The 26,303-nt window shown below is 37.4% G+C and overlaps 1 protein-coding gene across 1 annotated transcript in view; it reads left to right on the forward strand.

Moving 5' to 3' along the window:
* MTNR1A (melatonin receptor 1A) overlaps positions 1–25,424 on the forward strand; it is a 191,381-nt gene extending 165,957 nt beyond the window's left edge. The window contains exon 2 of the mRNA XM_075196690.1: positions 23,244–25,424. Within this exon, the coding sequence (XP_075052791.1) occupies positions 23,244–24,112 (869 nt within the window). The 3' untranslated portion in view covers positions 24,113–25,424. The remainder of the gene's footprint in view (positions 1–23,243) is intronic.
* The last annotated feature ends 879 nt before the right edge of the window (positions 25,425–26,303 follow it).

The raw sequence follows: 26,303 nt of genomic DNA on the forward strand, positions 1-26,303 counted from the left end.
AAGATAATATATGCAGGATCTCAGTACCACGTTTCATTGTTATGTAATACAAGTCCCCCTTGGTGTATGACCATGCTGTTTGTAGATCTAAACAAGTTATCATAAGAGAGAGTCTTAATTCTCTAAACGACTTCTTCTTTTACTATAAACCGTACACTTCTGGAGCTTGGAGATAACCTTTTGTATGCCCTTCAAGGGTGCAATAAAACACTTAATACATTATTTGGAAAGGTACAAGGTACAATAGAACATGTATCAGCTATACAGAATACACTACTACAGTTATTCAAGTTTAACAGATTCATCTGTCCAACGCATGTCTTTAAGCTCAGAATACATTTAAACACTTCATGTTCATCAATAGCATCATCCTATGTCTATCAATAATGTCATATACAATCTCCTTTAGCTTGCGTTAATATACACACTTCTAATAATGTCATCAGTTCCTTTCATCAACACTTGTGGGCGGGCTATTGTCTGTTCGTTCTATCCAGTCTCCCAATACTCAGATTTAACAGTGATCGGCTTGCAAAGCATTGGGAGACTTCAGACTAAGGGACCTAGGTGTCGTACTTTTTCCCCTAGTGACCTCCCACCTATAATTCGGGTACCTCAAGAATATTTAGTGGAAAGAGAACTAATCCTACTTGATATAATCACTGAGGCACGTGTGAGCACGCCCAGCACTTTGTTTGGTCTAAAACCTTACCCTCCCAAGAATGATAATCATTCTCAAGGATGCCTGCTCAAGTCCGAATATTACTGGACTGGTATCGCTGGGTGTACCTCTTTTTAACTATGTGGTCAACATACTTACGGACATAATGCTACTCAGACAATAGCCCCTCGCACTTTCTCCAAGCTCCGAGGTTTCCTAATTTTCCTTTACCCCTGAATTGAATAGAGTAATTGGCTGGACTGATTATGCTACTAACTTCTTCTTCATCCCCAATTCCTCAAGATCATTACTTGAACCAGTCTCTGTCACCTGCTAATAATTAAAAGAATTAACCGTCCTGAGAAGAGAATGAAATGAGAGAACACAACACAGGAAAACTACAACTTCCTGCTGGACAACAGTCTTAGGTTGCTACTAACTGCATTCGAGGCCTTCCAGAACAGACTCATGAGTGCCCTTGGACCCTTCTCTGAGTGTTGGCCCCTCTGCAGTGGGTGGAATGGGCACCAGTGTTTCTCTGCTACCCTTGAAGCCGTGATGCTGGTAGCCTACACCTGGTACCTGTCTGTCAAATAACCTGAGCCTAAGAAATTACTGCTCCACAACTTACTCTCCCGATCCAACATCCTGACAGTTAGTGTGACTTTTCAGGAAACAGTGTTTTGGACGTTCTCGGTTGCTGTCTCACTATTTACCTTCTCTGAAGGTCTAACCTAGCCCCCCAGTTACAATCTCATCTCACGAGGGGTCAAGAACATTTCAAAATCGTCAGGTTAAGAGTCTACCCAGGAGTGATCTTTTGGTGGCTGGGAAGGACTAATGGCCGAAGCTATCAGTCACTTCAATCAAGTTCCAACTCTTATTCTATTCAATTCGTTCTACCTAGTACCACTACTTTATGTTCACACTGGTTTATGGCTAATTGAAAGTATGTAATTTGTTGCCACTACTCATACATTATACCTCTATTATCAATAACATGAATACCCCTATCATCTATTTCTAGGACTATCACATTGAATAACAAAAGCTTTGAGTATGATACAGTAATGCATTAGACACATTTCAATACACCTTTACCCAGACATATTTCATTAGTACACCACTGTATACTTGAGGATTCTGCATGGTGGTAATTGGATGACGTGTATTTGTTTTACCTGGAGGAAAACCCATCAGCAGGAGGGATATGGGATGGCTTTATTGATCTACCTTGTCCATCTTTCCAGAGTCCACCAGACTCCTCACCACATCTCTTCACCTTCCAGACAGTTTATTCCTCAGGTAACACAAATCTTCATATATTAACCAATATGTGTATGTGTGCATGTTTGTGTGTGTGTGTTCACATTTTAAAACTAAAACAATACAACGAAAAACAAAACAAAACATAGATTTGTTAGCTGTCACGTAAAACCCTGCTGTCTATTTGACAGCTATGTTCGCCCTGGTGTGACAGCCATGTATGGTTGTGTGTGTAAGTGTGGACTTTACTAGCAGTTACTTCAGTTGGTAACTGTGTCACTGTATAAAGTCCTCAATGTAGTGTCCTACTCATGTGCTGGTATTGCTAGAAAATGATTTCTCAGTCACCTCAACATCGCCCCCTAGACTAGAAAAATGCTGAAGACCAATGTATATCAATCGATTTTCCCTCTGCCAACTCACATGTCATTCTCAGTACCTCACATTCAGCTACTTGACTAAGTGAGAAGGACACAGGGGTCTATTTCTATAACACTTTCTTCAAATATAACAGTATCCAGTACATGTCTGTCTAACAGTGAAAAAATATGAAACATGAAAGTTCTACATTTTCTAGGGTTTCACATTATGTCGTATCTTGTGGTAAAAATCCTACTCCAATGTTCTATACAGAGATGCATATCTGTATGCCTAACCTCCAGCAATCTCCTATCCACCCTTTGTGCATCCATATAAAGGCACATTTTTGTACAGGAGGCACGAATCATAAAACAAAAAAAAACAAAACAGATATGCAATCTATAAAACATGAATCGTATTTCCACAACAGAACCTTTCTGCTTAAAATCAGCAGTTTCTATACGCATGAAAACAAAACCCCTGACTGTTTCTGTAACTCATGTCAATCTAGTGTGTGTATCCCTGAATTTGTCTTATGTGAAAAAAAAAAAAATATGTCTTAGCCCCATTGATGAGACTGTGTCTGATTTTATCTCTACCAGAGCAGAGAGAGAGAGAGAGAGAGAGAGAGAGAGAGAGAGAGAGAGAAAGAAAGATAGAGGGGTACTAGCATTTGTGTAAAGAATGAGAAATAAGAAAGCAATGAATAATGGGGAAACAAAGATTTGAATACAAACATACATGTAGAAAGGGAGAGTTTACAGCAAAAATGAAAGCTGGATTGGACTCTATGGGGAAATGGCTGAATTCATTCCACTGCTCCCCTTAGCTATTTGCTAACTATGACCCCTCCCCATACTTGACTAGGTGGTCTTAACCGTGCAATCCAGTGTCGTCCGTTATTTGTTCATTAAGAACTCGGTATCACATTGACTACATACCTTTTCAACGGACTTTCCTAACTTATGATAGAGAAATGTAAAAATTAACTGTTGATGACTCATCTGAGATACATAAAACGATATTTTGGAGCAAAGTGTGTACATACTTCATTGTTGGATAATGATTCTCAGCCAAACAAATTATCATGAGACACTGCAGCCTAAAACAAAGAGTGTTCCATTTGTCTATTGTTAATTAGTCTTTCAAGAGTAATTCTTCTATTTCTCTATCTCACCCCTTTTAAACACTAAGTCTATATATCTTCTGTCTACCCTTATCTGTGGAGAAAGGACAAGATAGTTATCTCAAAACGGCAAACAAACTAAACATTCTCATTCTTTACCATCGGCCAGCGATTTAGGAAAGCAAACATGTGACAACATAAAACAAACAAACAAAATCAACAAAGATTACCTTTTAAATAAGTTTCTTTCTACACTTTGCACATTAATACTTACCACAGATTAACTCTAGAGTCGGCTATATTTCTCCCCCAAAATATTAGTTGCTATGGGGTGTGCAGGAAACTGTTGAGAAGTCTCTGAGACTTGTGTGTGCCGTCTCTGTGGGTGTCTGTGTGTTTCCCCCTTAGATGGGCCCAGTCTCTTTGCTTCCGCTCTTGTCATTGTACAGTCCTTTGCTTGGTGTCCCGTTTTAGTGCATCTAAAACACTTCCTCAACTCATGTTGTTTCTTTTCCTTAAACCAGGTGTTATTATGATGTGGTTGTGTGTGTAGTCCCTCTAATGCTGGGATACTCACCATCATTAACCTATCACTCTGTGTTTTTTCCTTTTTACATTCTCTTTTGCGAAATGGTCTTCCTTGTTACACTTGAAACACCTGATTATTCTATGTTTCTTATTATGTGGGTTGTATGCTGGTGGTCGGGTGTGCAGACCCTCTAGTGCTAGGATACTTACCATCATTACCCTATCACTTAGTGTCTCTTTTTGTTTATTCATACTTCTATCATGTCCTATAGCTGACTCCCTGAGAGCACTTACAGTGATTCCTCTCCAGTATGGTAATGAAGTTTGCACCCTTCTTTGTAAGTTTTCCCTGAGGCCATCCATTAGAACTGAAATAGCAACCTCCCTGTAATATACATTATCTTTTATGTCTGATACCCCAGTATATTTGGCCATCTCTATCAGAGCCCTGCAAAAATAGTCTGTTGCATTTTCACTATCCTCTTGCTTGATAGTAAAAATTTTACTCCAGTCCACTATTACTGGAAAATATATGGACAACTTTGTGATTATACGTCCAATATTATCCTGATTGTCATCCTCAGTTAAGGATTCATCCTCCTCCAACATACAGTCCTTAATGAACTTTTGTATATCAGTATAGAGGGGAAGACAGGTCTTTAATAATACTCGCCAATCGTTATTAGTTGGCTCGTACACATTACCATAATATCTAATAAACTTCTGACATTTGGTCAAATCTTTCCTAGGATCAGGGAAATCAGACAAAATTGAAAGTGTTTCAGACATAGTACATGAATCATGCTTTGCTACATGTTTTAAGGGAACATCGCCATCTCTGTCCACTTTCCCATTGGGAACTGCTGTTGTGCAGACAGGATGTAAGTCTACCAAATCACTATAACTAGTTGCTGAGATTGCTGCTGCAGTACAATGGATGTCTCCCCCTGTGTTAACCTTTACCTTATTCTCACCACTTTCAGCCGCTGCCCCTGCTGGTGGGATCGTTCCTTTTCTTTGTCCTGAAACATTACTTTTAACATCACTTAAAACAACATACACGTTACTAGTTACAGTTTTTACATTTTTGGTATTGGCTGTACTTTCCGCCCCGACCAAATTTGTCTGGGGCGTGTTTGCGCTCAGTTCACCACGCTTTGCAACGCACACTTCCGGAACGCTCATTTCCGGTACGCTTATTTCCGCTGTGCGCACACTTCTCGGCCACGTGTTACCTTCCATTTGCCACAATTTTAAACAGTCATCATGTTCAATTCTCGTGTTTGTTGGTTTAATCAACCGTACTTTATCTCTAACATTATTTAACACCTCTGAGTCAAGACTACCTATGTTTGGGAAAGGTTTCACACACTCCCGGGTCATCTTGACCCATTTATCACAGTATGCCGTTGCATACGCACCATACTTATTATACATAACATACTTCGCCGAACCAACCGGCCATTCATTAGGCAGCACAACATGGACTATCTCTAGCGTTTGCTTCGTATCCATTGTAAAAACAACCTATTTCTCAACGCTACACAAAAAAGACTTTTTACCTGTTCTCCTTTCAAACAGAACCTACTAGAGATTTTTATTCGTGGACGTTTTCAACAGGTACGTCCCCTTAAAGATATCAATGCTCTTCCTAGTTTGAGTACTTTACCACTGTTAGCAACCGATATCAATCAAGAATATCAGTGGTTGCAGCGTATTTCCTTCCACATCTCCCAAGTCGCAATCACAGCTGTACTAAATCAACCATGCGGTCCGATCGCACCGATAATGGATACTAACTATCAGTAAGCTTTGCGATTAATATTTGGGAATGCCGCGAAAACCTGTTATTTTCACTTCGAGTATGCCATGCATACTCTGTGGTGTCTCTTTATCACCTGCTCTTATTAGAACAGAACACCACTCACACAAAGGTTTCTTTATATCCTGCTCAGCCCTAGAACAGAACCTTTGTTGTCAGGTCATCTTTTTTACCATGCCCCGTCAGACACACCTGAACCAAAGCGCTATCAATTTTGAACAATTAGCCGCTGCCCTCCCAATACTCAATCACTGCCTTGCCATGCGGTCGATTCGCACCGCTCAATGATTCATTATGCGGACCACAGATAACACCGCAGTGCTCTGTCCCTTCCAGCAAACAATACCCTTTATCAGTAAATGTCGTGATTAGTATTGGGTGCGCGTACAAAAACCTATAGTTGCCCTATAGTTACCAGTATACTTTTGCCTTTATGTATAAATAACATTCACATACACACACATAACCTTTGTTTTCTGTACAGAAAATAAATTTCCCAAACAATGGCACTATCCTTTCAGAGATTTTACCAAGTGATTACGCTATGCATAGATAACAAACTATGATCATGACTGTTTACACACGTGGCAACAATACTGGAAGTACACATACTTTATGCAGGAAGTACATATACCTTATGCAATGCTATACCCTTTAAAACGCAAAACGACAATAAAAAGAAACATTTTTCTTTCTTGTCCCTAGATTCAAATTAGCGTTCCTTTAGTCTATGCAACAACGGACATTCGGTTTCGCAACACAAAGTGAACCACAGGTCTTAAACACATTGCGTTCTTTCCTGTTATGCGATGCGTCCGTCAATCCACCCTTTGTTGAGGAACCGAATACCGTTAGCGTTGCATACCTGCCGATAACGTAACTCACCTTCGAGCCCCCAAATTATTAAAGTAATTCTATCGTTTTCAAATAAGCATTGCCCAATCAATTGTATGTGTTCCCAAAGCACAAAGTGATTTATTTTTTAGCAGATGTAAATAGTCAACAATTCAATACATTATTATATTATGATACAGTACAGTACAGCCAATACCAAAAGATAAATACATACCGATGCTATCGCATGCGCTCGCTGCGCGAACCACGGGACCCAGTGGACAGTATATCTGTTTAGAATACTGTGTCAGTTGACTGAGAGCCAGGGGGAGTGCAGCTATGATTATATACAGTACAGTGTTACACAGTGAACAATAGAGATGACGTAGATTGTTTCTATAGGTCCAGACGTTGGGTGGGTCCAGGGTAAACAGGTCATAGGCTGATTCAATCTAAGGAATCCAAAGGTGGGGGTTGTCTCTCCAGGGGGTCTGCTCCTTTCATAGCCAGCATCATACAAAAGGTTTATTCCCTAATATCAATAACTAAAATATGCAATGTGCGATCTCTTCGCCGACTGCACCGGACAGCTGCTGATGAATAGGGTTTCAGTATGATACCAGACATGCCACCTTTCCCACAACCTGAACCATATATATCACTGAAGTGTACGTATAATCATTATATATATATATATATATATATATACTACTAATAAACCAAATATTATCTGCTCATAAATTACAGTGTAACGAAACCAATATGAATATGAATTATATAAATAACTAAATGTTGTAATGCGAGTGTGTGCGTGTTACGTGGCGTACGGATCGCAATCGCACGGCCAAACAATATTAAACCAATATACTTTCGTTCATCCAATTATACGACTTCGACAGCGTCTTAAGTTTTTTCATTAAAGATAATTTATTGAAGCCCTGCTCAATTAAAAAACAACAATAATATTTAAGGCTAATGTGTTATTCTTACAAGCATAGTTGTCCTGAACAGAACATGCTTTCAAGTGCAGGAATAACAAAAAGTTATATCCAGGTATTGAGTGTGTAACACTGCAGCACAGTGTCCAAAAACAACATCAAAATATCATATTCAATAAATAATAACATATATTAATATAACAAATTTTTAATAGTTGTCAGCTATAATAATGTTTACAGAAATCTACATAAGAGGGGTGGTGAGAGAGTCCACTTAGTAAACCTCTAATCTTGACTTGAAATAGAATGCCTCTCAGAGTTGGATTGGGGGATCACCAGCAACATTGTATAGTTTATACCAAGATATGTGCTGTAAACATTTCCGAATCTGACTTTTGGTAGAAAGGGGTAGAATATTGATAAAGCTTTCCCATGGGAAGCTATATCTTAGTTTATAATCAGTAACTGCGATAATTCTGTTAAGTAAAGCAAGGAAGGAGACTATTTTTTATCAGGGTAGAACTCCCAGTATACGATAGAAGGAGACAACTCCAGCTCCCCTACTCCTCCAGGCTCCTGATCATTTAGGATGCATTTAATTGACAGAGATGTGTAGAGTTGTATTCCTAGGATAGTAATTTGTTTTTTGGCCCAGTGTAAGAAATTTGACCTGTCCTAGGATGAATGTGTAACATTTGCCCCTAAGTACCTGTCCATGGATTTATCCATGTTAACTGAGAATACTGAAATTGACCCAAAAGAGGTAGCTGAAGAGCAATGAAATGCAAGACATCATTATCAAAAGCTGATGTTTTGATGTTTTCTCAAAATCTGACCAGTTTTGCATAATGCGGACAAGTGGCTCTATTGCGAAGTTAAACAGAAGAGGTGACGGGGGCACCCCTGCCACATTCCCCTCCTCATCTCTAGTCCATCTCCTTTGATTCTGTTTAGCAGAAGAGATGTAGTAAGATTACTGTAAAAATATCTGATTAAATAAATGAAATCTGTCTCGAACACCATGCAGTCCAAGACCACGAATAAATAACATGTTGTACGAGTAAGGTTGTTGGCAAGATGCCACCACCACCTCAATAGCTGTGCAGGTTCCCTTCACAGAATGATGGACCACCCCACAAAGCTGAGCCAGTGATCAGAGAGTAGGTTTGGCAAAATTTATTGAAGTCTTGTCGCCATAATCTTTGTCAGAATTTTGAAATCTGTATTAAGTAAAGTATGAAGCAACTGATTGAGGATCCTTATTTGGTTTAGGAGTAATGGGGTTTATGTCTGAGAATGGTTTGGTACAGTTCTAGAAGGGAAGGAAGAATATAGTGATGGAGAAGCATCAGAGAGCCAATCAGGGTCTGTTGTTTTATAGAGGTGTTGGCCCGAGATGATTTAATTAATTTCAGTTAGGGTTATGTCCCCATGTAAGATTTCTCTTAGGGCTTGTGATAATTTTGGTAGGTTAGCCTTTCTCAAAATAATTTTGTATGGTGGTAACTAGAGGTCGATATTAGAGTAAAAGGAATGGAAGTGGGCTGATGATATCTTTTGATATTTTATATGAGTGTTTTGATACGTCCATTTATCTCCTACAATAAAATAATTTCCAATGTGATTACTGTACTTTCAATGCACAAGAATTTTATTCGCAATCTAGATTGCAAGACAAAGTATCGTATGTATACGCCTGCGCAGTTGACATCGACAACAAGCTTCAATAAGAACAGACTTTTTGGGAAATCAATTCACATTGATAAGCTGTCCATCTTCCAAGCCAAATTTCCCTTGGCTAGAATGCAATTCATGTAAGTGCTAATCTGAATGTAACCCCTTTTTATTTTAAACTGCTTTGCTTGTTATGTCAATCTATTAATTGTTATTCATTATTGTTTTATCTGTATGCCCTGTATTTTTGTATATTAAATCTATAATTTAATATGTTGCGTCCTTGATACTCTAACAAATCCATAAGCCTGTTAGAAGAGAGCTCGACAAAGTTAACCCTTGGAATGCCAGTGTGTGATTTGTTAATACATTTGATTAACAAGCTGTGTGTGCTTGCATTTACATCTGTGTAACAGTCTGGAGGTGTGAAGAGGTAACCCTTTGTGTGCTGGTGTGGGTCTTGCTAGTCTGTGAATAGCTAGAAGCCTGTGTGCCAGTTTGGGACAGTGGATTGGGGTCCTATTGCCCGTATTCAATAGGTGGTGGCAAACCTGAAGTGTCTGGGGGTGTGAGAGCGCTGTGTTTGGGGGCGATTCCGTAGGTCTATAACCTGTGTGATAGGTAGAGAGAGACTGCGGGCTGAAATTGTGTGTGACCTCATACAGCAAACACCCCAAAGTCACAGCAGCTGGGGGCGTGTTTGTGACAAATTGGGCAGCACGGTGGCCTAGTGGTTAGCACTTCTGCCTCACAACGCTGGGGTCATGAACTCAATTCCTGACTATGGCCTTATCTGTGTGAAGTTTGTATGTTTTCACTGTGTTTGCGTGGGTTTCCTCTGGGTGCTCCAGTTTCCTCCCACACTCCAAAAACATACTGGTAGGTTAATTGGCTTCTATCAAAATTGACCCTAGTCTCTCTCTCTGTCTGTGTGTGCGTTTGTGTGTGTATGTTAGGGAAGTTAGACTGTAAGCTCCAAAGGGGCAGGGACTGACGTGAGTAAGTTCTCTGTACAGCGCTGCGGAATCAGTGGCGCTATATAAATAAATGGTGATGATGATGATAAGAACGCTCTGGTTTCCAATGCCAGAGGTGAACAATTTATACAGTTTACAGTAATATATAGTGACATCACACAGATACACAGATACAATAATAAGGTCCACATGTATAGGTCGATGGGTCATGACCTCTTAAGAACTTGACGCTCCATAGGCTGATTCCTCTGGCTATTGTCCCTTGAGGTGAGGGTCATCTTTCCATGTGTGGTCAGGTGTACATCCTCAGGCTCTTACCCATGGACCTGTGTACACTGGTTTCTTTATGGCATTTATCGAGTTACAGTTTAATGTATGAAAACTAAACTTGTTATGCCAAGCAATGTGTGAATGCTACATAAATACAACTGGATGGATTAAACTCGATATGATTAACATGTTGGAAACATTAAATACCTTCTTTACCACTTTGTAGTTTTTTATATAAACTAGAAGAAAAGGAATAATCTTTTTTTTATGCTGTTGTTTTAATCGCATCGCAACTGATATTAGTGTACAGACATTGCTAATAACTACTTTTATCCAATTATTAAGCTTTCACAGTTTGGATCCCTAATTGCTATAATATAATGTTTCTTCTTCCAAGTTTTAGACATGGTGCCCAAGAGCCTCTCTGTTTTCCTTTCCCATCTGTAGTATTTATGTGTTCTAGGATATGAGTGTTTTTAAGTAATTCACAGGCCTGATTATAGTATTTCATGGAGCCCTCACTCAGTGAGTCTATGTACAATTGAAATGCATTACTCAATGAGTTCTGCAGCAGCTGGTAGCAGGCACTAGCTTCCCTTTTATTTTTGACATTTAGCTAATTATGTGATCACTCATTATTGCTTTTGAGGTCACCCAGAAAAAGACTGGGTTGTCCCAATGATCAATGTTATCAACACCCTGTTAGAAATTACTTGAAATCATAAGAAGCTATAATGTATCCCAGGAAACACCAAAGGCGGCACACGTCTAATGACCAAGGATAATCTATAGTTACGGACACCAGTGCATTATCTGAAATGATAATGTTATGGGTTAGCAAGTTTATTTAATTTTAATCAATGATAATGTAGCTGCATTTAAGATCACAATTGTGTATTGCATATACTGATTAAAAAAGATAGCCACCCCATGGGATTTAGTGAAAAATTGTTAATCCTATTTTCTCTAAGAGCAGAATCATCTCCCTCCACCCAGTTAGTCACCTGAAGGAAAATTTAATCAGGATGGAGTTTTTTAAGATGTTTAAGAACCCTTGATCTTTAATGAGAGAGTTCAGACTACTAACATTCCAGGAAATCACTTTGAAGAGTGCAAAGAGGTGAATGGGAGAGTTTTTAGGTGTGTGATTACATGGTCAATCTAACCCACTTTTGGGAAGTTGGCAGGTGCAGAAGAAAAAGGGAACAACCACGCTGAAAAGAGCAGCAGAAGGGTCAGTCAAACAAGCTCCCGAACGGTTCCAACTCACCCCACTCAAGTATGAAAGGGAAAAATATAATATGAAACATTGAGAATAATAGTAATATAGAGTTTATATCACCCAGTGCTTCAAACTCGATTTTCTATTTTTAACCAACCCAACAAAAACATGAGTGGACCCCTTTTAACATCAAATATTGTGTGTTGAAAATAAGGACTATAAAATATGAAATGGAAGCAGGAAAAATGAGATGCAAGTTTAATGGCAAAGGCTTTCACAAGACAAAGCCAACACTTGGGTAGTGTGTGTTCAACCCTGCATAAAGAGACAAATTAAGGGTGACTATAGGATCTATAAGGTGAAGGAGCATTTAAGAAATGGTTATTGGCCTTAAATGGGCCAATGTAAATTAGCCTTTGACTGTTGACTCTTTTTTTCGCCATCAAGGCAAAACAATTGTTTTGGCTGTATAAAAAGCGACATACCTCTAAGAATAATTTCCTCTTTTATTAATCAATTGTCTATAAACCATGTAATATCAGATTCCTGAGGTCATCAATTGACAGTTGAGGTGACTTACAGTATGCAGCCAGTAATTGCTCTTTAGCTCTAAAATTTAAAAATTTTGCAATAACCAGACATGGTTTACTAATAACTCCTACTCATTCTGGGCTCAGGTTAAGAACTATTTCCTCCTGAATCCCCAGGGCTGTGGGTATAGTAATACTATGGTAATCAATTTGTTTTAACCCCTTGAATTACCCTGGAAGTCCTATAAAATGCAGGTTATTCCTGCAATGATGATTTTTAAAGGTTGTCTACCTTATCTACTAATGATTGATTTGTTCTGGCCTGAGAATCAACTGTGTTTTGCATTGAGTTAACTTGATCCTGTGTTCTCATTTGTTTTCCTGGAGGTTTTAGCCAAAAGCAAGTCAAAGGTAGTTTGCAAATCTTCACAATTTTTATCAGTTAAGGGCATTATTATTTTAGGGAGTTGAAATTATAGGTAAGTCAGTGTGTATTTCTGATTCATTAGATTTGTCATGGCCAAGCAAAGGAAAAGAGGGGGTTATTTTTGGCAGAACCTTGTTTTTGATTACCCATTTTAGAGCTTGATGTGGTATGAGGTGATGTACAATTCAAGGACTTGTTTTCGTTTCTGTCCATACCCTATATCTCTGCAGGTCAATAATTGAAAATAGTCACCCAATTACAATTTCACAATAGACAATAGAGTGTCAACAAAAATCACATTAAAAAGGGCAAGTGGCATGTACCCATAGATTTACCGTCCTTCCTAAGCTATATGGTCTACACGGTTATTGTTGAACAGGTTAACTAAAATTTAGTCTTTTAACAACTCAGATAATACTGAGTTAACTTAAATATAGAAAATACCAAAGAGTACAGAGTGGTTTTGTGCTAGACTTTAAATGGTGAATCTGAAATAATATAGTAATATTAAATCACACACATATTACAAAGGTATATTAAATTTAGAAATCACCAGCAGATACAGAACAGTTAACCTGAGTAATCCTTACTAAACTTTCATTATTTACACTTAATGAGGGGCATAGTTTAAAAGAATGGGGTTGGTGTGGTGGATGTAGTGGCAGGGAAAATGAAGGGGTGGAAATAAGAGAAGGTGGGCATGGGACCAGCAAAATATCCTCAGGGTGTAGGATGGTTGTTGATTTCTCCTTCACACTCAGGAGCCCTAGTAAAAAGTGGCCATACTAGAAGCCACTGGAAAGGCATTTCTCCTCTTAATTTTTAAATAACACCAGTGCGCTACCTGAACAGGAGTTAGAGGGACCTTACTGATCTTAGACCCTAGCCTCTTATTATTAAGGAGACCTAAGCGGCATTAAGATCTCCTTAGATTCAATAATGTTAGAGTTTCTGGGCCTTTAAGCTGTAGCCTGTCAGGAATATAACTGTGGGATGCTATACTTAGTTATACATAGTGATGATATTGTACGAAAATGTCTACAGAGGAGTTCTTAGTCACTTCTTTGCAAGATACAGTATGTGCTCATAAATAAATAGTCAGCAAAAAAAAGAGCAAAAAAGGAACAATCATAACCCACAACATTCTCCTCTGTCGGTGGATCTACAGCCTTCAAGATTGTGAGGGTTTGAAACAGAGTACACAGGTTTTGGAACACAAATCAGGCTAGAAGTTACACTGTATTTATTGCTGCTGGTAATGGGGAAGATCCATCAGGAGTCTTGATTATGATTAAAGATTTAAACAATTAGAACCATTGTTTGAATTCTATCGATTAGATGGCTATGAACATGTCATGAACAATCGCAGATGATCCCAATTCAAGTTCCTGCTCTTTATTTGCAGTTCGCTTATTCCGATCGCGTTCAAGGTTTGACATTGGTATTTGACGTATGCAATTAATGTTTGAGAGCTGGCGATCATGCTAAATTTAGTGTTCTTAAATATTTTTATTTTAAAACACTTTTCAAACACTAATGTGTTAAAAAAAGTATCATATATATTTAGGGGCATACATCATATTTTTTTAAAAAAAAAATAATATAAATACTGATTGATGCATTATATAAATCTTTCCACTCCCCAAACAATTGAGGGCCTACCATACTCCTTTCTCCAATCACTATCACTCTAGTAGTTTGTGCTTTATACCCATATGCATTCACAGTATAGCAATAAAATTCAAAATAATCTAAAACTGACATCTCTGCATAATCAGGAGAAACAGCTTTTTTTTAAAAAAGAATTAAATAATCTTAGGTTGTACTATTTAATAAACAGGGTAGAAAACTAGCACAATACAAATCAAGGATACAGACCACAAAATAAAAAAAATGTACTTGCACCAAATTCCTCTAAAACAAATTATTATGCATAGCAACTAAAATAAGACACAAAGAGTGAGTTGTTCACATGTCAAAAATGTCACTTGTCCTTTTTCTCAAGAATTTATTTCCAAAGTTCTGTGCACTAAATATATGGTATAACCATATTAACATATATTGAAAAACACTTATCAGTCCATTCTTTTGATAATGTAGGAGTTAGCAGAATGCTGCATGTGATCTATGTTATTTTAATCAACTTTGATGGAATCCACTGACACATAACAAGACATGCCTATTGGGCAACATTGCATTATAGTGAGCTTTGCTGTTTTCTATGCTTTTGATGCTGACGTGAAATCCTCTTTAATCCTGAATGGTTTTTTTGCAGTAGAATATTTTTTAAAATGAATACTGAAGTTTTAAAGTATATTCTCATCTACAATGTAGCTTTCATTTTCTAGGAACTAGATACATAGCTGTTACTGTTACCTAATGTATTTGCAATTTGATCCATTGAGATTGAGATCTATAGAGAATGTAAAAAAGTAGGATGAGTGATTTAATGGAAGATAATTTGTACATGCTCAGTAATAATGTCTGCCCTTCTAGATATCGAGGGTGTTTTATATAGTAAAGGGTAGCAGTTACAGTATGTCTGAATTAATGGATTCAAAAATAACAATTGCTGAAATCTCTTTGAATTGTGTTTTCAAGGTTTATCTTGAAAATCAGAGAAAGTTGTGCAAATGCCCTGTAGCAAACTGAAGTGTCTCAGTGCTTTAGTAAGGAGGCTTGTAATCCGTGAGTTACCCAAACCTCCATCATCATCATCATTTTTTTTTAAAAAAATTTTTTTTATATAGCGCCAACATATACTGTTGCGCTTTACAATTGGGGACAAACACAGTAATAAACAAACTGGGTGAAACAGACAAATATGTTAGAGGGCCCTGCTTGCAAGCTTACAGTCTGTGGGACAATAGGACTTGGATACATGAGGTTAAGTCTACATATTGCATTTCGGTCTAGCCAAATTGCAATAGGTAAAAACAAACAAACAGGGATTAATATGCTATGTGATCCAGTCACACAGCAATGTTTGTCAGAGAGTTGTTGTTTTGTGTGGATTGTGTAACAGGTGGTATTAGGGTAATCTAGGGAGGTTAAGAGGGTGTTTCAGGAATATTATAAGCATGTCTGAATGCCCTTAGGTTGTGTCTATGTGATTTTTTTGCAAAAATATAATATACTACCAACTGATACCCTAATTAATAATTATTAATGCTTTTGTGTATGTATAGTATTTAATTTCCTAAAAGATATCTGTAATAATAAAATAAAATCAGATTTGCTATTTTTATGAAAGCAAATACTATGGTATTTCAATCAGGATAAAGTTCCAGGTCAGAAACTGAAAGTGAATCAGAGAGAGAATTGCTATTTCTCCATTATGAAGATTTTCTTTCACTGCTTATCACTGTCATAGAGAATTTTATTAAACACATGTCATCAGGTCAGCTGAATGATGCAGAGAGGAACCTTTCCGCTTGCCAGGCCAGTGCAGAGTCCCTCTGCACGTGTGTGAGCCAGTTTGTCTGGAACTGGAATCCAGGCCTGGGCTTCTAGTTCCAGATTCCACACAAAAAAAAATAAAAAAAAGTAAAATAATTTAAAAGGAAAAACCTACTGGAGTCTCATTTTATTTTATTTGGTTCAAGTAAAAGAAACAAACCAGTAACTGAACCCAATGGTGTCTCCAGGAGCTGAAATATATATGAAGAGTCCTAATTGCCTCCTGCAGTTGTGTAGGAGACTGTGTGCTCCCAATTATCTACACAATAACAAAACCTAACATACAGTGCTGTAGATGCAATTAGTGGTGTGCAATGAAAGCCGAGGCCGTGGAAAACTACATCCTGTAAAACACTTCTAATAAAAACAAATGAAGATATGAAGACATGAACCCACACCAAGTTGCTGTATAAATCAGATTACCAACACATAAGTTATCACACTCTTTCATATCTTAAAATGAACACTGTTGGAAAATCATCTTGATTGTTCTTCGTGTTTGAAGGAATATAATAAACCATCATTGTTTATCTTGGTGGTATTGGGACTGATGCTAAAAAGAATATAATGATCATTTGGATAAAGGGGGATCTTAAGAACTAATAAGCTGTCTGACTTGTACAGAAACAGTAGCACAGTCACAATTTGAAGTATCGTGCCAACACGTACTTATAAGATGAATACGGTCCCACAGTCACAAAATTGATATATTGGCTGATTGGCTGGCTGTACTGGAATAGAAACACATTAGCAACAGGTGTACAAATTACACCTATCTTCCGTGTCTCCTAGTCGATGCAAGTAGGCCAACCTTTGGATGTGGTGACGACCCTTGTATCTCTTCAGTTGTTCTCAGCAGTCTTCTCCAACCTTTCTTTAGGTGCAGGTGTAATCCTTAATCCCAATAGATCAATCCTGTTTACTGGAATATTTTGGTTGAAAAAAGGTTTGTCAGCGATGAGCGCTACGGAATCAGTGGCGCTAAATAAATAAATAAATATATAGATGATGATGATGATGAGCACAATAATAAACAACCTTCTGTGTATTGATTCCAGCCCTATTTAGAGTTTCCGTTTGTGTTTCATGGAATACATATTGTCACACATTGCACCAGATAACCTGCATTTTGGTCACTGTTCTTACCTGTTTCCCTTGGTTCTCACTCCCTGCATTCACTTGCTGGTCTGAACTGAGCATGCGCACACCAGGTCTTTTCAAAACTTCCTGCATTCTCTTGATTGGCTACCAACTTGCAAGATCTTCAGGTCTCCTTACCTGTTAGGACGCTGTTCTCTCTGGCTCCTGTCTGCACATAGGTATCCTGTGTTACCTGTTCCAAGATCAAGATCGGTGGTATTATTGCAAGAACCTCGTGCCTCATCATCGGCCCCTTCCTCAAGCTATTTGCTTTCCAGGGATCTCAGTGCATCAGTTCTCTGCAGTTCACTACCACTCAGTTAGTATCCTGTGTTACCTGTTCCACGATCAAGACATGCGGTATTGTTGCAGGAACCTTGTGCCTCATAATCTGTCCTGTTCTCAGCTATTCGCTTTCTAAAGACCTTAATGCTTCGGTTCACTGCCGTTCACCTGAACCTCTGCATTTATCATCCAGCAGCCCTACTCCACTCCATGGTTCCAACTCACCCTGCTCTATTCCCCCTTAGAGGACTGCGACCTGCGGCTAGAGAGCAGCTAAGTCCATATTCCCTTGGCGGGATCCTTGGAAGATACCTCTCTACCGTTAGACTCTGCACCTCTCTGGGGGTAAGTCTATCTAGAGCGAGGCTTCGAGGTCTATTCCAAACTCAGGCTCCGTGACACATATGCTTGTATCAGAGTATGTTACTCCATATCTGTAAGCCCTTTATTATGAGACAACAATGGCATTAATTAGCCCACAGCAGTGTCGAATCAAAAGTAACAAATTCTTACAGATACAGTTATAAAAACAGACTCTATTCAAGTGTAGTTATCGTATATGATACACTCACAGATAGGCTTTTAAGGACTCCGCCCATAACATCTCGCAACCTCTACATCTGGCAAAGAGAGGGTGACACCAAACATATACCTCTGACGTATACTCTTTAAAGTGACATAATATAAGAGCGGAAGACTATGCAATTTATCTTGATATTACATTCTCTTAACAATTGTATTTGCACTGTTGCTGTAGATAAAGAACACATTTTTCTTAAAGTGAAAGTTGTATTCCTAAAAAGCTCTATAGCATCACTCTCTTGTTTAACCTTTTGTTAAAGTTGGCCTACGTCTTGGAGAAGTGACCACCTAGAGATGTTCCAGCCATGATTTGATGTGATGATCATATTTCATACAGGAGAAATGTAGGAGTAAGAGAAGACTTAATTTTATTGCTTTGTTTTAGTTAGAAAAGAGAAACAGAATGATCAATATTACTGAGCATAATAAGTATGTGACATGTATGCAGTTTACATGATTCCCTACACAATTACCTACCAGTGAATGAGAACATGCTGGCTGCAGGAAAAGGTATTGTGTAGAAAAGAGTGCCGCAAACGTGAAATACCAAACATAACACACTATCTATATATCATAATAGCTGTTTCTTCAAAAGGAAATGTTAGTGCATGAAAAGGCATCAAGTGAGATCTAGAAAAATACATAGAGAAGAACTTGACAGGGAAAAGCAGAAATTAAATTAATTTCAGAATCAGAAGGCATTGAACTCTAGTTGGTGTTTTACTCATCAAGACAGTGTAATTATTATTATTCATGCATAGCTTGTCATCCTCTTTTAGCTTTCTGCTCTGTGAATGTGTCCAATAATGTTAATAGAGTAATGATATTTCTAATGAATATAACATGCAGAACAGCACAATATCATAAAAGAAAATCAGAACTACAATCTGCTACAGTGCACATTCTGGTCCCCAAAGCAGCTTTAAGTGCTTTGCATATTTTTGCATTTTGTAATGTCATTTTCAAATGTGTTCTCTCTTTAATATATATGTATCAACTTTAAAATGTGTTTTAAATGGACCCAACATGAATAATCTGAAAATATTTCCAAAAGCTGAAAATAACAAAAGTACATAATAAAAAGAAACCTTAGAATGTTACCAGCAATTCTTTTGAGTACTAATTATGACTCGGATATTTAACTATGTCAGGAAAGAACATCCTGAATATTTCACTTGAAACTATCAGGAGACATAAACACAGATATAACTTGTAGCGTAGAAATGATTTGAAGGCCCCTCAAAACATGTGCCTTTTAAATTATTAATTTGTTTTTTTTTCTACAAATCATAACATGCTATGCATTCATTCATTTATTTCCTTCAGTCACTAAGTACTTTAATAAGAATAAGTAAAACTCTTATTAAAACATATTGAATCCTCAGTTTAAACTAACTATACATGTGCAGGTAAGAAATTGTTAAATTGTTGTTATTTATATGAACATTAAAACAGGGTTATTTTAATGAGTAACACGAGGCGTACAGTACAGCAAAACATAACCATTTGTACTATGAATTTCCCTTTAAGTGTAGAACACTATGGGCCTGATTCATTAAGGTACTTAAATTACGAAGTTTCTTATTTAAGTCTCCTGGACAAAACCATGTTACAATGTAAGGGGTGAAAATCAGTTTTCTATTTTGCACATAAGTTAAATACTGACTGTTTTTTCATATAGCACAAAAATATCAACTTTAAAATTCAGTGTACAAATAAGCTATCAAGTATTTGTGTGCTATATGAAAAAACTGCCAGTATTTAACTTATGTGCAAAACAGAAAACTAATTTTCACCCCTTGCATTGTAACATGGTTTTGTCCAGGAGACTTAAATAAGAAACTTCTTAATTTAAGTACCTTAATGAATCAGGCCCTATATGCTTACATTTTTAAAATGAGATAAGGAGAGGCACAATCACAGGGGATTCTATGCATTGTAGGAGGTTGAACTTTTCCTCCCCAAAAAAGCACTTTATTTGTAAACCGTCCCTGACATTGGGTCTCATCCAATATCTTGTAATGGAACACATTTTGCATTTCTTTGGGAAAAATATGTTTTAAGGTGAACTTCGACCAATGTACTAAAAACATTCAAACAAAAGTGGCAGATGTCTCCTGACTCTAATGATTAATTTAAGACATCAAACTAAAATGAGCAGTATTTTGTTATATTATATATTTTTTCGGAGAGAAATGTTGAATTATTAATAGGTTGGACTTTGACTCTTTCCAAAAAGCACATAATTATGTGAATCCTTAAAGCTAGGAACAGATAAATTTTCTAGGGCACAATGAGAGTTGCATGTAGCCCCAGAAATTTTGTTTGCTGTGATATGTCCAAAATTTTGGCGAAAAAGTTATAAATCACAGGAAACTTCAGATTATAAAACAAAACAAATCAAAGGACCTTAGTGCTGACCTTGATTCACAGGGCCAGGGCTGTTTAAAGAAACATATAAATATAATTGACAGGTCTATATGTTTAATGAGAGGAGAGCATTAGAAGGCACATTTTCCACAAGTAGATAAACAGTCCCCATGTACAGTGCACTGTGTACAATAAATATATATTTAAGCACAGTGGCTTAGTGGTTAGCACTACTGCCTCACAGCACTGGGTCATGAGTTCATTTCCCGACCATGGTCTTATCTGTGTGGAGTTTGTATGTTCTCCCCGTGTTTGTGTGGGTTTCATCCAAGTTCTCCGGTTTCCTCCGACACTCCAAAAAACATAGTAGTGGCTTAATTGGCTGCTTTTAAATTGACCCTAGTCTGTGTATGTGTATGTTAGGGAATTTAGACTGTAAGCTCCAATGGGGCAGGGACTGATGAGTGAGTTCTCTGTACAGCACTGCGGAATTAGTGGTGCTATATAAATAAATAAATGATAGTGATGGTGATGAAAAAATGTGTAGAGTGTGTCCACCCCAAATTCTCAACCAGACCCAGAGTTTCCATTATAACATGATGACAAAGGATGTGGGGTCCCAAAAATCAGAATTACCCACTTTCCCAGAGATACAAGTATGCGCTGAAAAGCACCGGGCTCTTTCCAGCTGTAAGGGCTATGCTATTGGACTCTGCCATCTCTCATCCTAAGCTGTAAGGGCGCTGCCATTGCATTTATCATCATCATCATCATCATCAATATGTATTTATATAGCATTAGCAAACTTCATAACACTTTATAAAAGCCACCTAAACCCTAAGGGGTCTAGGATAACTGGTAGCATCTGGGAGGTGGGGGCTGATTTTTGTACTGCTTCATAGAGGCACTAGTCCTTCACTAACAAGCCAAGGACTGGTTTTCACTTTAACAATGAGCCCCACAATTTGTTAAATTTCAGATTCTCCCAGTATTGTTACAAGGACAGGAAATGAGTGTGCACTTGAAGAACAAATAAGAAAGCTGTGTGTGTCTGCATTTTTGTAGTTCATTACTAAGCCTAAAGGCCTTTTACTAAATTCAAATATTTATAATATTTCAAAATGGAAGCAAGAGAGGACATTAAATAAATAATACAGTATTAATAAAACAGCAACATAGAGGGCCTGATTCATTAAGGTATACAAAACCAATGTAAATTTCAATTTTGTTAAAACGCACATAATATGGTCATACGCACATCCATTTCCAACTAGGAGTGGATCTGAAGATACTTCTCTTGTTGTATACATGTCTAGGTGCACTCTGCTTTGACAGACCCAATACATTGCAGTCCAATACATATGTGGAATATAAAGTCCCAGCAGAACACACTAAAAAAAATAATGCATTAAATTGTTGTCATCTGTTAATAAAATGGTCATTAAGAAAAACCTTTATCATGATGTTATTACATTCAAATGTACATAAAATGCATTTTTACAGTTGCTCCTGATTGCAAACACATGTTATAGCATGCATACACATCCGTCATTGCTATCAACCAGCATTTACACCTGCCCTGTAGCTGAAGTAAGTGATATGACAGAAAAACACGTACCTTAGAAATGCCCAAAGTGAGATATGGGCATGGTCTGACCAGGTTATAGGATAAATACAAGTACCTGAAATTTTTAATGGGAGATACTGGCTGAGTAGGATCACGTCAATTCCAGAGTAGGCTTTATGGATGGAGGAGAAACAAATATAGTCCTTGGCTGGAGCATCATCAATTCTCCATGAGTCATACAGGTTATGAAGTTTTAGGAATTCCTGAAATGCCTTACAACTTAGGGTGGTTCCCTAATCAGACTGGGCACTGGGGTGAGTCGTTCTATCCAGACTGGATGCAAGGACACTATTAAAATCCTCTCCTACAATTAAGTCGCCTTGTCTAACCTGAGCTATCAAGGTCCTAGTTTTTAAAGAATCTATGTTGGTCAATGTAGATGTGCTAAGGAGATTATTTAAATAGCTTATTAGAATCAGGTATCTAGTATTAGCTATATTTTAAGTATATTCCACCAGGCAGGGTAGCTGATGCCAACATTCTAGATTTTCTCATTTCTGAATCAAGTTTCAGTCATTTGGTTTTGTGTTACAAATTGTACTGTAATTTAAGTTTACAGCAATACTGCTTCCGGGCTACTAGCAAAAATCTGACTTAAATTATTGCTATATATGGTATAATTTTTATATGGTATCAATATCTGAAGTAAGTAAAATAAGTAAAGCACACAATTGTTCAGCTTTACATATTCCATTTAGGAAAATATCAATTCTAATTACACAGTGACAGTATTACAACATGTTTATGTTTGATATGTATCAAGAATTATGTTTCCATGATTATCTCCTTTTTTTACCATGCCAAAGAAATCACTGCACAGTAGTTTACAATAATATAATAATGATATGTAACTGTGATTGATAATGAACATTCTAAATAGGTTACAGCATGAGTTCTGCAGGAGTTATGTAATGGATGTCTATATATGTAATAATACACTCCTTACAGGTTGAGTGCTTTTATGTAGGTCATGAGACTCCCAAATCACGTTTATATTACAGCAAGGTGTGCATTATTCCATATATCTATCTATATTGCACAGTGGTCATTATATAGATCTTCAGGAAATGTATGGTACTCTATGTTACACAGTAATTAAAAGTTTCATCGAAAAAACTCTAATATATATATTTTTTATTTTGCAGGAAATATATTTGTCGTAAGTCTAGCTGTGGCAGATTTGGTGGTGGCCATTTACCCATATCCCTTGGTGCTCACATCAATATTTCGAAAAGGATGGAATCTTGGATATCTCCACTGCCAAATTAGTGGATTCTTGATGGGAATAAGCGTTATAGGATCTATATTCAATATTGCAGGTGTTGCAATCAACCGCTATTGTTATATTTGTCATAGCCTCAAATATGACAAGTTGTACAGTGACAAAAATTCATTGTTTTATGTGATTCTAATTTGGGTGCTAACATTCATTGCCATTGTGCCAAATTTATTTGTTGGATCATTACAATATGATGCTCGGATCTACTCATGTACATTTACACAATCTGTTAGCTCAGCGTACACAATAGCAGTGGTTTTTTTCCATTTTATACTCCCAATTACCATAGTAACTTTTTGCTACTTACGTATTTGGATCTTGGTTATTCAAGTGAGGCGTAGGGTAAAGCCAGATAACAAACCTAAACTGAAACCTCATGATTTCAGGAACTTTTTGACAATGTTTGTGGTTTTTGTGTTGTTTGCTGTCTGCTGGGCTCCGTTGAACCTCATAGGTCTGGCTGTCGCAGTAAATCCTAACACAATTCTACCAAGAATCCCAGAATGGTTGTTTGTTGGCAGTTACTACATGGCATATTTCAACAGTTGCCTTAATGCTATCATTTATGGTCTCCTAAACCAAAATTTCAGGAGGGAATACAAAAGGATTATCATTTCTATTTGTACTGCAAAGCTATTCTTTCAAGAAAGTTCTAATGATGGAGCAGAGAAGATCAAAAGCAAACCATCACCTATGTTGACAAACAATAATCAAGTCAAAGTTGACACAGTATGAAATTGGATCATGTTTGCCTATATTTATTTTATTAAATGTGAATTCCACACAAACATTATTTTTAAACCTTGTGCCCTACCCCTCTTTTCTATCTGAACTACGTATCTTTCATTTTACTGAGGCTTGCTGGTGTACATATGGCACCTAACAGTTCCTCAGTTAAATGCTCACTGCCTCTGAATTAACATTGTCTTTGCCAGTGCACTTATATTGATTGGTGCTCCCATGAGGTGTCTTGCTGAACAGACAATCTCAAGGGACAGGGACAAGGCAGGATGGGATTGTTCTATTAGTGAGAGCAGCCTGCAGAGCTAATTGATGAATAGAAATGGAAATAAAGGCCTCCCAGCCTCAAATGTCACAAAGTAACAAGTGACACAAATCTGTTGTATGGAATGCAGATCCCTGGAAAACTTATTTTGCAGGGACAGATTTAATTGAAAAACAAAACACACCAATAGACAGGAGGGAAATGATTTTTATTAAAATTCTTTTTGAGTGGAATTCTCTTTTAATATATATATATTTTTATTATGCTAAAGTTACAGTCATACATGTTATTGGCATTAATTGGCCGGAAACTCATGTCATAATATGTATATTGCAATAAAATACCTCTAATGAAGAGATTCAGGGCACATTAGTAGATGTCTGTACATTTAATATCCACATTATATTTAGCCTAACGTTCTTCTATAAATAGTAAAACAAGGGCCTGCACTACTATTAGGTTAACGTATGTGGTTGCCTATGGTAAGGGTTAGGGCACACCTAAAATACTGAATAAGTGGCATAATATCATTTATCGAGTGCTTTTAATGCCCCCATGCCACCCCCACATGGAGTGTCAGCTGCTTACATGTGAAGCTGCTGGCTGCTGCTCCTCCGTGTCGGTGTTACCTTCTGGAACTAGCGCTTCACTCGGATATGACAGCCAAACTCCACATCCCCAGCCGAGGATTCCGCCCACAACACCCGCCTGCCAAGGTAAGATGCAGCGGAAGTGAAGGTGCAATGCTTGTGAGGAGGTGGAGGGCAGGCACTGACTGGGGATTGGAAGTTTACTGGATCGGCCTTGAAGAAAACATACCGGAAAATTAGCTTCATTTGCATCTATGTCCTGATTTACATATGTTCAGCTATCATTATGCATGCATGCACACAGACACAGATGTACAGTACCTTTGTATCAATTTATAAACAGAAATGCTTCAGAGTTATCACATCTGATTAATCATTCACTCTTCCATTAGCACTGTTGTACTTTGAGTAGCATTGGAAAATGCACTTAAATAGCCATTCATGTGTGTGTGTGTGTGTGTGTGTGTGTGTGTGTGTGTGTGTGTATCATTTGCGTGAACTACCCTTCTATATCAAACCAGTAGAATGTACTGAGTAAAATGCTGGTCATGCTAAGCCATGAGTATTCACAATAAATGTAATTTAGCCAAAGTTAAACAGATCTAATTATCTTATCTATTCTGCACTTGACTCACAACACGTATCTGGGAAATTTTTACCAAGGACTGAGTGAACATTTTTTTTTATTTGTGAAACTGTATACATTTCATATTGATCTATAATAATTATGTTAAAAAAAAACAATAAAATAATGGAAAACTACAACATTTTGCAAACTAAAGGATATCTGAATGTTGAAATGTATTGACTGTATATATTACCTATTTTCCACTGAGGCCTAACCACTGCTTATAAAATTTACAGACTTTGCACTTTATCTGCTTGGGTATGTTTTACATAAATACTTGAACACAGGAATACGATTTTGGCAGCTGTGGTATGCAGTGAGACCACCTTCAATATGCTATAGGTGCCTGAGGAAGTGTTAGCTTTTCATAGCGATTTTAAGTATTTTAGAATGCATGCCAATACCTTGCCAAGGATCGTAATAATATTTGTTTACAAATACCTATAAAACTCAGACTTATATACTGTGTAAATGCGCTTGTATCATTTTGAACAAGAAGAACAATTTTCTTCTGTCTCTTTTCTTCATGTGGTGTCCTTATGTATGATGTGATAAATGTGCTCTTGTTTGTAAATGAAAGATGGAATTCCCACTGTCTAGAGAAGAGAGAAATTTTCCAAACAGTTCCACTAAATTTCCACCTAATTTGTCCATGAAATTTTACTTATTTCCTGTCCTCCCCCAACCACAGCACACAGTAGC

This window comes from Mixophyes fleayi, chromosome 1 (genome assembly GCF_038048845.1).
Source record: "Mixophyes fleayi isolate aMixFle1 chromosome 1, aMixFle1.hap1, whole genome shotgun sequence".
NCBI lineage: Eukaryota > Metazoa > Chordata > Amphibia > Anura > Limnodynastidae > Mixophyes > Mixophyes fleayi.